At 40.2% G+C, this 13,818-nt stretch overlaps 1 protein-coding gene across 1 annotated transcript in view; it reads right to left on the bottom strand.

The window, feature by feature from the left end:
• The window catches only part of mrps35 (mitochondrial ribosomal protein S35), a 41,347-nt gene that overhangs the window by 14,774 nt on the left and 12,755 nt on the right, over window positions 1-13,818 (bottom strand). Inside the window, exons 2-3 of the mRNA XM_084335634.1 lie at window positions 9,519-9,571; window positions 562-729 (exon numbers count right to left, since the gene is read on the bottom strand). Coding sequence (XP_084191760.1) covers window positions 562-729; window positions 9,519-9,571 — 221 coding nt within the window. The remainder of the gene's footprint in view (window positions 1-561; window positions 730-9,518; window positions 9,572-13,818) is intronic.

Here is a 13,818-nt window from a genome sequence, read left to right as displayed (position 1 = left end):
GGAGCAGCTGGTATGTGGACACAGCAGCCCAGTAATCCAGACACGGCCCCAGGGTCCTGCAGCAGAGGCAGGTAGAAACGCTCAACGACACCGGAACAGTCATGGCCTGCAGAGCGGCCGCACAAGGCTACTCGAAAGGATATTGGATGTCAAATGTGAAAAACTGATGGTTTAAAAGAACATACGACTGATATGTGGCCACTGGTTTGAATCCTCAGAACGACTCTGAATATCTGAGCAGGGAAAGTAAATAAAAAATGGATCACCTCACATCCATAACTACTTTCAAGGTGCCCTTGAAGAGGACACTTAACCCCCAACTGCCCCAGTGAAGCTGCCCAGTCACAAATAGTACAAGGGAATGAATGCTGCATAGCCAGTTGCAGAATGCTGTATGTTCCTATGGTACCAATACCAGGGATAGTAGTTTCTTCCACTATGGTCTTCATCTCTCAATCAGACATATAGTGGAGATAGAAATATGTACGAGAGGGCACAGTGTAACCCATTTTCATTATGAAAGCCCACATATCTAACCACCAAAAAGGGATGAACCCTGACCTTGATCAGCTCCAGGTTGCCCTTCTTCTGCGGGGGCACTCCTCTCTTCACGGGATAGCCCATGCGCACAGGCAGGGGTACAGAGTCCGGTCTGAAGGGGGTTGCCGCTGGATAGACTGCAGTCCAGTCCTGATCCACTGGCATCTTTTCTGTCCTGGGGGCCCCTGGCTGGTACACAAGGCAGAGGTGGGGATTTAAAGTCTACAATGAATGGCGTCATTGACAGCATTCTAAACATAGTCTCTGCGTCCTTTCTTATTTATGTACAACAGCATGCGTTCATTCATAAGGCCTTCAGAATGGAGTCCCACAGGTCGCCGATCTCTACCAGGGCTTTGATTATAAGTAGGGCTGGGCGATTAATCGATATTATCGATTAATTCGAATGAATGATTTAGGACGATTTTGAAAAATGTAAATCGATTTTAAATATATATATATTTTTTTTAAGAGTCACCTTTTATTTTACAAAAAGTGATGTTTGGTGAAAGTTTGATTTGCACTTTATTAATCCCAATAGGGAAATTCATTCTTGTTTGATGATCAAGAGGCACCTTTTATTTGTTTTAAGTGAAGTATGGTGAAAAAGCTAGTTATTGCACTATTAATCCCAATAGGGACATTCATCTTTGTTTGATCAAGAGTAACCTTTTATATTATATATATATATTAGGGCTGTCAGTTTATTGCATTAATTAGATTAATTAATTACACAGCGAATTATGGCGTTATGAAAATTAACTCAAAATTAATTATATATTTTTTTATCTCATTCATTCCATAAGAACGTAGAGTACACATTTACAGACTTTTTTTTATATGGCCATTTGCATGTTCTTGGTATCCGATTCTAGGGACATAATGGATCTCAGGGAATGTATTCCCAGTGTCAGAAATACTGTGTCTGTTACTAGGCTTGAGTAAATTGTAATGAACCAAATGAGAATATCAATTAATTTTTTTTTTTATCTTTGACTGTGAATAACACTATGCTCAAATTGACCAGACCTGACAAATCTAAGCAAATTAATAGATGGAAGATGATTAAACAGAAGGTTTTGTAGATACAGTACTGAATTCTGCCATCCGGACACATGCAATTTGAAATATGATTATAGAATATAGAATATCAGGCATAAAATGGTTATGCGATTAAAATGAGATTAATTAGATTAATTAATTACAAATCCTGTAATTAATTAGATTACTTTTTTTAATCACCTGACAGCACTGATACAGTACTGAATTCTGCCATCTGGACACATGCAATTTGAAATATGATTATAGAATATAAGGCATAAAATGGTTATGTGATTAAAATTAGATTAATTAGATTAATTAATTACAAATCCTGTAATTAATTAGATTTTTTGGATGACATGATATGGTCAGTGTCAAAATATAGAATAATCCATTTTGGTTATTTTCCCCCCCGCCCCCCCCCCCCCACCCCCACTCCCTCCCACCAGTTCCATCCCACCAGCCCATCCCCCCACCAGTTCCCTCCCACCAGCCCACCCCCCCCTCCCAGATTCAACTCAGACTCACATTAGGCAACCACTAAACTAACAGAAAATGCAAACATAACGAAACAAAAACACATTCACATCTTCAACTTGCTCCGAGGTCCCAACATAGTCTCATAGATTCCACTATGGGAGTGTATCCAACCTTTCATTCTCCATATACGTCAAAAAGGGTTGCCATGTCTTATAGAATCTATCCGTAGAGCCTCCTAAGGTGCATCTCATCTTTTCCAAGTGCAGGAACCCCATTACATCTCTGGTCCATTGGACATGTGTGGGAGAGGCCGCCTGCTTCCACATCATAAGTATTAAACGCCTAGCAATTAAAGTAGAAAAAGCAATGATTTTCAAGTGTTTTATGTGAATAGGTATATCCTCTGGTGCCACTCCAAAGATTGCGATTATAGGGGAAGGGTCAATTTTGGTTCCAAATATTGCAGAAAAAGTATCAAATATAGATGTCCAATAATTATATAGATTTGGACACGTCCAGAATGTATGAACGAGAGAACCCGTCATCGTCTTGCACCTATTGCACAAAGGATCTGTCCCTGGATAAAACTTAGCCAACTTCTCCTTTGAGAAATGTAGACGGTGTAGCACCTTAAACTGTATGAGCCCATGTCTGGCACATATTGAGGAAGAGTGAACATTCCGGAGAATAGATTGCCATTGTTCATCCGAAGATTCTACAGACAGATCATCCTCCCAATGTGATTTGATAATAGTGAGAGAGGGGGAATATAGGGTCGACAATATATCATACAATACTCCAATCGCTCCCCTTCTATATACATTAACATCTAGAAATTCATCTAAAGTTGTTTTTTCAGGCAAGTTGGGAAATGTAGGATATCTGTTGCGTACAAAGTCACGAATTTGCATATAGCGGAAGAAATGAGTCCGGGGGATGTCGTGCTTTTGAGTCAGCTGAGTAAATGAGGCAAAAACATTGTCAATATACAGATCTTTAAAACTAGATATACCCTTATTGCTCCAGATCTTAAAAGCAGAGTCCAATAGGGACGGTGGGAACATATGATTGCAAGGGATTGGTGCCCGAGACGACATTGATTGTAGACCGAACCTTTTCCTACATTGTATCCAGATTCTAAGAGAGTGATGCACTATCGGGTTATGTCGGTATGCATCCAATTTTAACGGAAGATCTGAGCTAATCAAAGCTTGCAATGAGGTTTTTCCGCAGTGAGAGGACTCAATATGCAACCACGCTGGAGTCTCAGTCAACCGATCCCCCATCCAGTAAAGAATATTGCGTGCGTTTGCTGCCCAATAATAAAATTGAAAATTTGGCAAGGCCAGCCCCCCTGACCGTTTCACCTCTTGTAAAAATGGCTTCCTAATCCTTGGAAGTTTGCCATTCCAAATGAATGCCGAAATCTGTTTATCTAGTGTATTAAAGAATTGTTTCGGTAAATAAATTGGGACGCACTGAAAGATATATAAAAATTTGGGCAGGACATTCATTTTAACAACGTTAACACGACCAATTAGTGATAAGGGAAGCCTATCCCATCTTTGAAGATCTGATTTAGTACGCTCCAGGAGTGGTGCGAAATTTCTCTCGTATAGATTTTTATGTAAGCGAGTGACCTTGATGCCTAGATAAGTCAGATGATCCGCTACCTTAAATTGAAATGCCTCAAATGAGATCTCCTCAGCTTCACTGTTAACGGCTAACAACTCGCTTTTATGCATGTTCAATTTATATCCAGAGATACAGCCGAAATCTCTGAAAATGGTAAGAGCATGGGGAAGCGATTCCAGAGGGTCAGACACATAAAGTAACAGGTTGTCAGCATAGAGGGATAATTTGTGTTCTAGGCCAGCCCTATGGATTCCCCTGATCCTGTCTTCCGCTCGCAACTTCATAGCTAAAGGTTCTATAGAAATTGCAAACAGGAGAGGGGACAATGGGCATCCTTGTCTGGTTCCACGATTCAGTGGGAAATAAGGGGAACATACATTATTTGTCTTGACACGGGCCATGGACGAGTTATACAAGAGCCTTACCCACGAAATGTACCTTTCACCTAGACCGAATTTTCCAAGAGTAAAAAGCAAATAATCCCACTCCACCCTATCGAACGCCTTTTCGGCATCTAATGACAGAGCAATCTCAGGTGTCGAGGGTGAAGGGGTATATAAAATATTAAATAGCCTACGCAAATTAAAGAAGCCCTGTCTGCCCTTTACAAATCCTGTCTGATCCGGGGATATCATAGAAGGTAACACATGTTCTAATCTGAGAGCTAGAGTTTTAGATAGTATTTTACAGTCGACATTCAAAAGTGATATTGGGCGATACGACGAACATTGCAATGGGTCCTGGTTTGATTTTAACATAAGTGAAATTGTCGCTTGCTGGAGAGTGGGAGGCAGGCATCCCGAGTCGAAGGATTCCGAGTACATGTCCAGCAAGAGCGGAGACAATTTGTCACTAAATACCTTAAAAAAATTCCGCCGGAAAGCCATCTGGACCGGGTGATTTACCAGACTGCATTGATTTGATCGCCAATTTAATTTCTTCTAAGGTGATATGCTGATCAAGTTCACTTCTGTCATCGTCCCCCAAAGTTGGAAACACCAGGCCCTCACAAAATGCATCAAACACTTCAGGGTTTTTTAACGAGTCCGAATTATAAAGTTTCGAATAGAAATGTTGGAAACTCTCATTTATTACTTTATGGTCCTTAGAGGGGTGTCCAGATTGGGTTTCAATTTCAGGGATCATGTGCAAAGCCTCCGATTTACGAATTTGGTGAGCTAAGATCTTGGATGGTTTGTCCCCATGCTCATACCATGACTGTCTGGATCTATGCATCAGCTGTTCCGTCTGCTTAGTGGAGAGTAGATTGAATTCCGTTTGCAAGTTTAGTCTTTGTTTATAAAGGTCTGGCGACGGTGCCATTGAGTGCTGCTGATCCAGCTTCTTAATGAGATCTGCTAGTTCAGTTAAGCGCTTTTCTTTCTGCTTTCTGATAAACGAACAATACGAAATGATATGGCCCCGTAGAAATGCCTTTAACTCTTTCAGTGCCACGCCTGGTTTTCCGTTTTACCGCTTGAATGCCACCATCGGCGCCAATGTTAACGTTAATATCGCCTAATCTATGTTTTAAATTATGGCTATGTGTCTAATCTGCCCATCGCATTATCAAATACTATTTTCCAGTCAGTGCTGTGAAGGCAGATTGTTTTTTTATCGCGTCGTTTCCGTTTCAGAGCAGTTAGAAAAGCCCCCGTTTTGATATAAAAAACAGCTCATTCTGGAGCATTCTATGAAAATAGTCTTTTAGTGGAATATTCCACAACGTTGATATTCGTCGGCCTTTTTATGAATCGTTTTCAAATAAACGCTAGATGATCAATATTATACGTGCACGCAACCACATTACGGCCGCGCACTGATAATCGCTCCGTTGATTTCCTCACAGACTTTTACAGTGAAACCGAAAGAGGACATTTCACAAAACAGGTTATAACTTCATCAAACTTACTCTGATTATCCTAACACTGATAACATAGAGTCCTTACCTGACATCAGATGGTATCCAACTGGTATATTCCAATTCCTGATCACCATTCGAAAAAATCGATAAGTGTATGGATCCAACGCGATACTGTAGAACTCCATGATCAACGGGGATCTGAGCTTCCAGAATGAACTGTGGTAACCCCGGCTGGATCAGTGAACTGGAAAATGTGGAGTACCGGATTTTTTTCCCCATTCATTTTCATTGAGTCTATTCCAAAATCACTTATGTCATCTGGGAGACGACAGGGGGCGCTTTTTTCCACAGTGATCGTCGGCGCCCCTCGGCTATACTCGGGTAGGCTCGGGTGATGCAATAATTTTTCAGATCGCAAAAAAAAAAAAAAAAAAAAAAAATCCGAGAAATCTCGTGAGTGGCATGCAACCACCTATAAAAAAAAACGAGAAATCTCGTGAGTGGCACTGAAAGAGTTAAGCTCTCCCAAATAGTGCCGAATGTTACATCAGCAGTCATATTTGTTTCAAAGAAAATGTCAATTTGCTCAGAAATATGTTGGACAAAACAGTTATCCGACAGTAGTAGAGGACTAAGGCGCCACGTGTAAGCCGAGTGCTGGTTTGGAAAGTTGAGCTCTAAAGTAAGGGGACTGTGATCCGAAATTACTATGCTATTATATGTGCAGGTCTTAACATTAGGAAACAGTCCTAATCAATCCGTGAATACGTTTGGTGGACAGGAGAGAAGAAAGAATATTGTCTAGCTAATGGATAGAGAGATCGCCAAGCATCAACAGCACCATATAACTCCAAGTAGGATTTTAGGACCACAGAGGATTTTGATATAACACGGGATCTTATTGAAGATCTATCTAACACTGGGTCCATTGTGGTATTCATATCTCCCCCAAGGATCAGCTGATGCGTATCTACATTGGGCAAGGAGTAAAGGAATTTTTTGAAGAATGTACTATCATCCCAATTAGGGGCGTATACATTTGCCAAAATTAGAGGGGTATTATATAATGAGCCCACCACATAGCGACCCTGTGGATCAGTGTTTACACTTGAGACAATAAATGGGGTAGATTTATGAATGAGAATCGCAGCACCCCGTGCTGTATTGTTAAATGGAACAATTGACCAACCCAATTTCTCTTAATTCTCAAGTGCGATGCATTTCTCAGATGAGTTTCTTGAAGAAAAGCTATATTCACCTTAACACTTTGGGTGCCATGGGTTAAATTCATTATCAACCGTAGGTTGCCGGCTATATTTAACATGGAGAAAGTCCCCTTCTTTGCAGGGCTATAACTTTTTAAATTCTATTGCTACATTGCCATTATTAGGGCCCATTCAAAGTCCTATATGTATTGTTCATTGTGTAGCAACGTTAAACTTTTTCATTCACATATTCATAGTAAAGTATGGTCTAATGTATAAGTATGTTTTCATCTCTTTCTGCAGCTTTCTCCAGAACGTGATCTATAGCCCCAAATGCATTATATTGATGATGCAATACAGTTATGGCAATCAGCGAGATATAAAAAATTCCATCTAGACGTACTTCTAGAAGTTACTACACGTCATCTGATGTTGACCGGATGGGCTAGGGGGCGTTTATAATTCCGTGGGCAGCGTTATACCAATCATCTAATGTGGGTCAAATGTTGATAATAGCAGTTAGTATCGAAGACGGTAATTTTACACACTAAAACTCACCCCAGTCTCCGCGCGCCGTTGGGCGATCATCGTAGAGTAGAAATTTTATCATTATGGGATGTCGATTTACCCGGTCCATCTCCAGCTTGTATAATGGTATATACGTCCAAATCATGTTGTTTATCGAGTTATTGGCAATCGATCGCTATGTAGTGTGTCGAGATCGAGTCCCGGAACCTATAGCGAGTGCCCGGAAGTAATATGGCCGACCAGCAAAACCTCTACTGCACTTCCTGTTAAGCGATTGCGCCGATCGGCCACCAGATGGCGCTCCTGAACTGCCAGAGAGCTCAGTGGGTCCTCCTGGTGGATCTCAGGCCAGCGGAGGGGAAATATGAATCCGATCCCAGATTTTTGAAATATTGATATTAAAGACGCTGTAAAGCGTCCTCGGCAACTTGAGCATGGCCGGGAATGACGCTGTAACATGGCTTCTGGCAGTTAAAGTGTTAAGGCGAGACACTGCAGGTGAATAGTCAAATATACTTTTTTTGTTGATTTTGAGATTGTTATATTTTGCTTCCTAAACATGTCTTCTATGAAACTAGTGACAATAAAACGTCAATAACACACATTTAGTTGTTTATTTTACATAATTTTGCCTTATTGCATCCATAAATGTGCACATATTTAATGGGGAAGTGCCTCATTTGCATATATAAACATACATTTCAGAAAACTTGCAATATATTTTTTCTTAGTTTATATGTACATAACAAATTGGGAAAGTTTCAGTGATATCTATTCAAATATTTTTTGCCTATTAGGGGGTACTACACTGTACTACACTGTTTGTAGCCTGTGTGTAGTTCTGTTCAGTTCAATAACATCATTATTATTCAGTTATCAGGCATGTGTTTAGGTTGTCTATTACTAATGGTTTGATTAGGTATTGTGTTTGTAAATATCTGTTTAAAAAAAAAAAAAAATGGCATTTTACAATACAGAACTTTGAGGGCGTTTTCCCAAAAATGAGTTTAAGAGTTTTTCCTCATACTCTGAGCCAGAAATCTCCACTTCAGTAGCACTCACATACACCAAACCTTCCAGTTCTATTCATATCTATGTTCTGAAGGTATTTACAGAAGGGTTTGTTGATATCGCATTCATACCCTGATTTATATCACATTTTATTCCTAAAAACATGGCGAAATATGGAATTTTACCATACAAATTTACTGAAGAGTATTTTCTGATTTATGGAGTGATAAAAAGAGATATCCAAAATCCCCTCTGTAATAACCTTTGGCTCTAATATGTCAACAAAATGAAACTATAATTTTGAAAATGGCTTTATCCAATGTTCAGATTTCTGTCCTGGAATTATATGCAAATTAGTACATATTTAAGTAGATCATGCCTCATTTGCATATTTAAACATACAATTTCAGAAAACTTGTAATACAAAAAAGTCTTGTCTTAATATAAGTAATCAACTGGGGAAGTTTCATTGTGATATCTATTAGTTAATTTTTTTACCCTATTCACCTGCAGTGTCTCCCCTTAAGGTGCAGAAGATGAGACAATACCTTAGTACACTTGAGTGGATGGTTCAGTCCTTTGACATTCCAACTGATAAGGTTGACTTGGCAACCCTTAACTTTCGAGGTTGTAGTGGAGGGTGTCACCATCCTGAATCACTGGAGAAAATATGAAAAACCCTGTATACACATTTGAAAAAAGAACAGTTGTGTGACCTCAGAGCAAGAGAAGATGTGAAACAGAGACAAAAAAAAAAAAAAAAACAGAACATAAACAACACATTGACCCCCCCTCCCCAATATACCCCCCCTCCCCAATATCCCCCCATGTCATCTCTAGGACAACCAAGATTACTTTTTTTAATCACCTGACATATATATATATATATATATATATATATATATATATATATATATATATATAATAATTTTTTTTAAGTGAAGATTGGTGAAAGTTAGGTTTGCACTTCAATCCCAATAGTGACATTCATCTTGGTTTGATTTTTTTTTTGTCAAATAAAAACGTTTTTATTTTATACATTTTTTAGCTCTCAATAGAAAAAAAATCGATAAAAATTGTAAATCGGATTAAATAGTTATCTGGGATTTTATTTTTAGGCCATATCGCCCAGCCCTAATTATAAGGCCTTCAGAATGGAGTCTCACAGGTCGCCGACCTCTACCAGGCTTTGCAAGACTATGAGTTACACTTACGCTCCTCCAGGGCTTTCTACTAGACGGTCCTCGGTTGCCTCTCTCAGGAAAACCTGAACAACACAAAATAGACGTATATCAGCGCACGTTCGTTACGTAGACGTAGCGACGAGAACAAGCAAACATTGAATGGCTTCCAGTATTCTCAGCAGACATGTCCTGGCTTCCAGTATTCTCAGCAGACATGTCCTAAACAGTTCTGCGTGTCAGCGAACAGGGCGAACAACGTTTCGCTTGCTTGGAAAATCTGTCGGTTTGGCTCCATTTCTGCAACATTTCGCAGACATTTCCACCTGTCTGTGTTTGCATGGGCATGTGTCTGATGTCTGTTTGCATGGGCATGTGTCTGATGTCTGTTTGCATGGGCATGTGTCTGATGTCTGTTTGCATGGGCACGCATGTGTCTGATGTCTGTTTGCATGGGCATGTGTCTGACGTCTGTGTTTGCATGGGCATGTGTGTCTGACATCTGTGTTTGCATGGGCATGTGTCTGACGTCTGTGTTTGCATGGGCATGTGTCTGATGTCTGTGTTTGCATGGGCATGTGTCTGACGTCTGTGTTTGCATGGGCATGTGTCTGACGTCTGTGTTTGCATGGGCATGTGTCTGACGTCTGTGTTTGCATGGGCATGTGTCTGATGTCTGTGTTTGCATGGGCATGTGTCTGATGTCTGTGTTTGCATGGGCATGTGTCTGACGTCTGTGTTTGCATGGGCATTTGTCAATTGACTGAGTGACTTTCATACAGGGGATGTGTTCTGAAGGGCCAGATTAACACTGAGAATATACGTTTTATTATTTTATATAACTTGTATATTATGTATATATATAAGCTATATACCTTTAAGCCTCCGTTTGAATCATAGCATTATTCGCTTTCCTCATTGGACAACGCCCTTGGCATTGACAGCGCCAACAGTCGCGCCCCCCAGACAAGTTCAAAGACGAGTTCGGACAAGTTGAGACATGCCCTTGGCCAGCGCATTGATTCCGGACAAGAGATTCGGTTGCGCCCTAGAAATCACTCTAAGTATATATTGTGGAAGGCGCAAGCAGCAGCAGTTCGGTGTGCAACAGTAACGTGAAGTGAAGCGTGAACATAGTAACTAGTGTGAACCTTAGCAAGTGTGTGTGGACTTAACGTAATTAGTATCAGAACACGAGGTGAACCTAGCAGCAGAACTATTGGACATGTGAGCAGTGGAACCTACCCGCGGTGTATCGTTAAGGATAACTAGTAGCTCCTTAGATACGACCTTGATATTGTAGAACCATTGTTGGTGGATTATAGTGAATTGTGTAAACATAGTAACGTGGAGAAGAGCATCGTTAATACCATTGTCGTTTGGATTTAACTACACCTGAAGATTTGTATCGGGCTAGCTTCGAGGATGAAGCTAGCTAGCTATCATCACTGCCGTCGGGCATTGGATTAAGAGCTATTACCCTGCTATCGAGCACTTGGATTACAAGGACCGGATCCGTATGAGACCCCCTTTCTTCAGTGACCAGCCGGAGTATCCGCCTATTCTTCAAATCCTCTGGAGCTTACCACTCCGTGGGGGAAATCACCAGTCTCCAGCTATACCCTCGTTTGCCCCTATATCGCCATCTCACGCCATGCAGCGTTCCGGTCTAGTATTATTAGCCTAGGAATTATTCATTCCCACTGACTTTGATACTCTGGCATTCTACTATCATTCGCCATAAAAGAGCGACCAAATAATTCTCAGTTGTATATTTGACATTGATAATAAAATACTGTAAACGTTATATCTTTGTCACCGTGCCGTCTATTGAGTGTCTGCCAGGGTTCGAAATTAACGGGGGCTTGGGGCATAATGCCCTTGAAAATGGACAAAATGCCCTCGAAAATCAGTTAAAGGGGGCACTTAATGCCCCCGACAGTTTACTAATTATATATATATTTATCCGGTAATGGAGCGTCTGTATCGTACGGTTCAGATGACGCGCAAATAAAAAAAATCATTTGGCGGAGCCGGTGTTCTGCACTGGCTGCAGGCAGCAGCAGCAGCACTGTAGCCAGCCAGGTGCTAGTCAGTTTGTGTAAAAATGGCACGCACAATATAAATCTATCTTCATTACGACTTTAAAAACATAGCCATTAACATTACATAGGCCTACACACATCTTGCCATAGCAGTTCGTAAACACAACGCACGTTTTAACTATGGTAGCCCGACGCAGCCCGCAAGCTAATACTGTACAGTCAATGAAATGTCACCGTAGCTACTGTAGCAGAGGAGGAAATGGGAGTCTGAGAGGCGGGGTGTTTAAAGACAATGATAGGCGTTTATTCAACATCCAAGAAGGCTAACATACAACTGTGTTTTATTAACTCCAACCGGGACTATTGCCGCTTTCCCACTGCATGCCATCATCACCTCCTAACGTTACCGGAGCTGATAATAACATTGCTGAAGGTGCGTGACACTAAAATGTCCGTGGGGACCCGGCGCCAACCCATAGATAGTTCCAACTCACCGAATTGCGTAATCCACCACAGATGCACTCAATATTTAAATAATGTTAGTCTAAATAAATGTAGACAGAAACATAATAATTTCAAGCAGAAAACGAATCTTTCCATTAAGAACTGACAATCAGGGAATTTAAACATGGTTGACATTGTTTTTGTGTGTTTATATTAATTAAAGAAAGGAAAGTCTAGTGCTGGCTGAGCATAATATGCATAATATTGTTTGTTTGCACTAAGTTAATACTTTGACAAATGTAGCCTATATTTTTCAGTCGGTTCGGTCTTTGTGTGCCAAACATTATTTAAGGCTGTAAACACTGTAAACCTTTTATTTTTAATAAATGAGAAGCATGTTTAGATTTGAGTGTTAAATTTTTTTTAATAAAGATTAACGTATATCGAACTGAAAACCGTGACCCCAAAATCGTGATACGAACCAAACCGTCCATTTTGTGAACCGTCCCACCCCTACCGTTTATCATAAAAATTCAGTGCCCCCGAAATACAAAAAAAAGCCCCCGAAAATCAATTAAGGGGGGCAAAAAAAGCCCTTGAAAAAAAATGTTAATTTCTAACCCTGGTGTCTGCCATATTTAACTGTACTGTCTGGCAAGTAATAATAATAGTTAGTAGTGGTTTAATCTATCACAATCTTTAATACAGTCAGGGTTTTGTAACCCCTCAGTTACAGGATGAGTTTGAAGTACTATGGTCTTCATCTCTCAATCAGACATATAGTGGAGATAGAAATATGTACGAGAGGGCACAGTGTAACCCATTTTCATTATGAAAGCCCACATATCTAACCACCAAAAAGGGCTACAAATCGTTTGCAATGAACGTCCCCAGCACACTTGTAATTTTTGTGTTTTTCTGAACCAGTAAGGATAGACTTGTTGGAAAGCATCAGAGACTACTGTTTTTTCATTGACAGTGGTACCTGCTTGACTGTCCTGCTTGATAAGCAGATGTGCACTTATATTGAAGTGTTTCTATTTACATATGTGAAGCAATGCTTGCATACAGTAATTTTTCTTTTAACTGTTTTCATTCTCTCATCATTGTATTCAAGCCAAAATCTAAATGTCCCCACACTGCTGCCTCTGGACTCTGCTCCACTACCCCAACATCTGAGCACAGTGATTGGATATTCCTTTGAAGGGAGGGGTTTTCTGATCCAGAGTATGGATACGGATACACACACCAGGGTTTCCGTTAGAATTTTTTTTTGCAGGTCTGAGTGTCCGGTAGATTTCAATCTACCGGACAAATGGGATAAATTCCGGTCAGAGTTTATTGAGCTTAAAAACAATTGATATGCCTATATAAAGAATGACATCATCAAGGCATTTATAATATTTTAACTTAAAACTAGGCTACTTTTGCGTATACAGTCATTAATATATTCCAAATAAAATAAGTCCCTCGAGACTTCGTGCTGCTGCCGACTTGAGGTGTCGGTGGGCAGTCTGCCCGACCTTAATAAACAGCAGTCTGTTATAATCACATTTTTATGAGCTAACGAATTCCGTTATATTGGACATTTATATTAATTATATCAAGCGAAGAACTGAACATTATCGTGGGTTTGCGTGATTTATATCTCCACCTCCCAACGACTTGGTGCTGGTCATAATGTCCGGTGAAAATAATTCCCTCTAAACACAATTTGATTATTTGAATTGTATTAAAATAGGCTAAAATTAAATAGCCTATGCGATGAACAAAACAATCATTTGTTTCATCGTTGCTTCACCAAGCAGCCGGTCTAATAATGACATTCTGTTGTCAGCGCGAGC

Source organism: Notolepis coatsorum (genome assembly GCF_963971535.1).
Source record: "Notolepis coatsorum genome assembly, chromosome: 18".
NCBI lineage: Eukaryota > Metazoa > Chordata > Actinopteri > Aulopiformes > Paralepididae > Notolepis > Notolepis coatsorum.
This window is presented reverse-complemented; position numbering and strand designations above follow the sequence as displayed.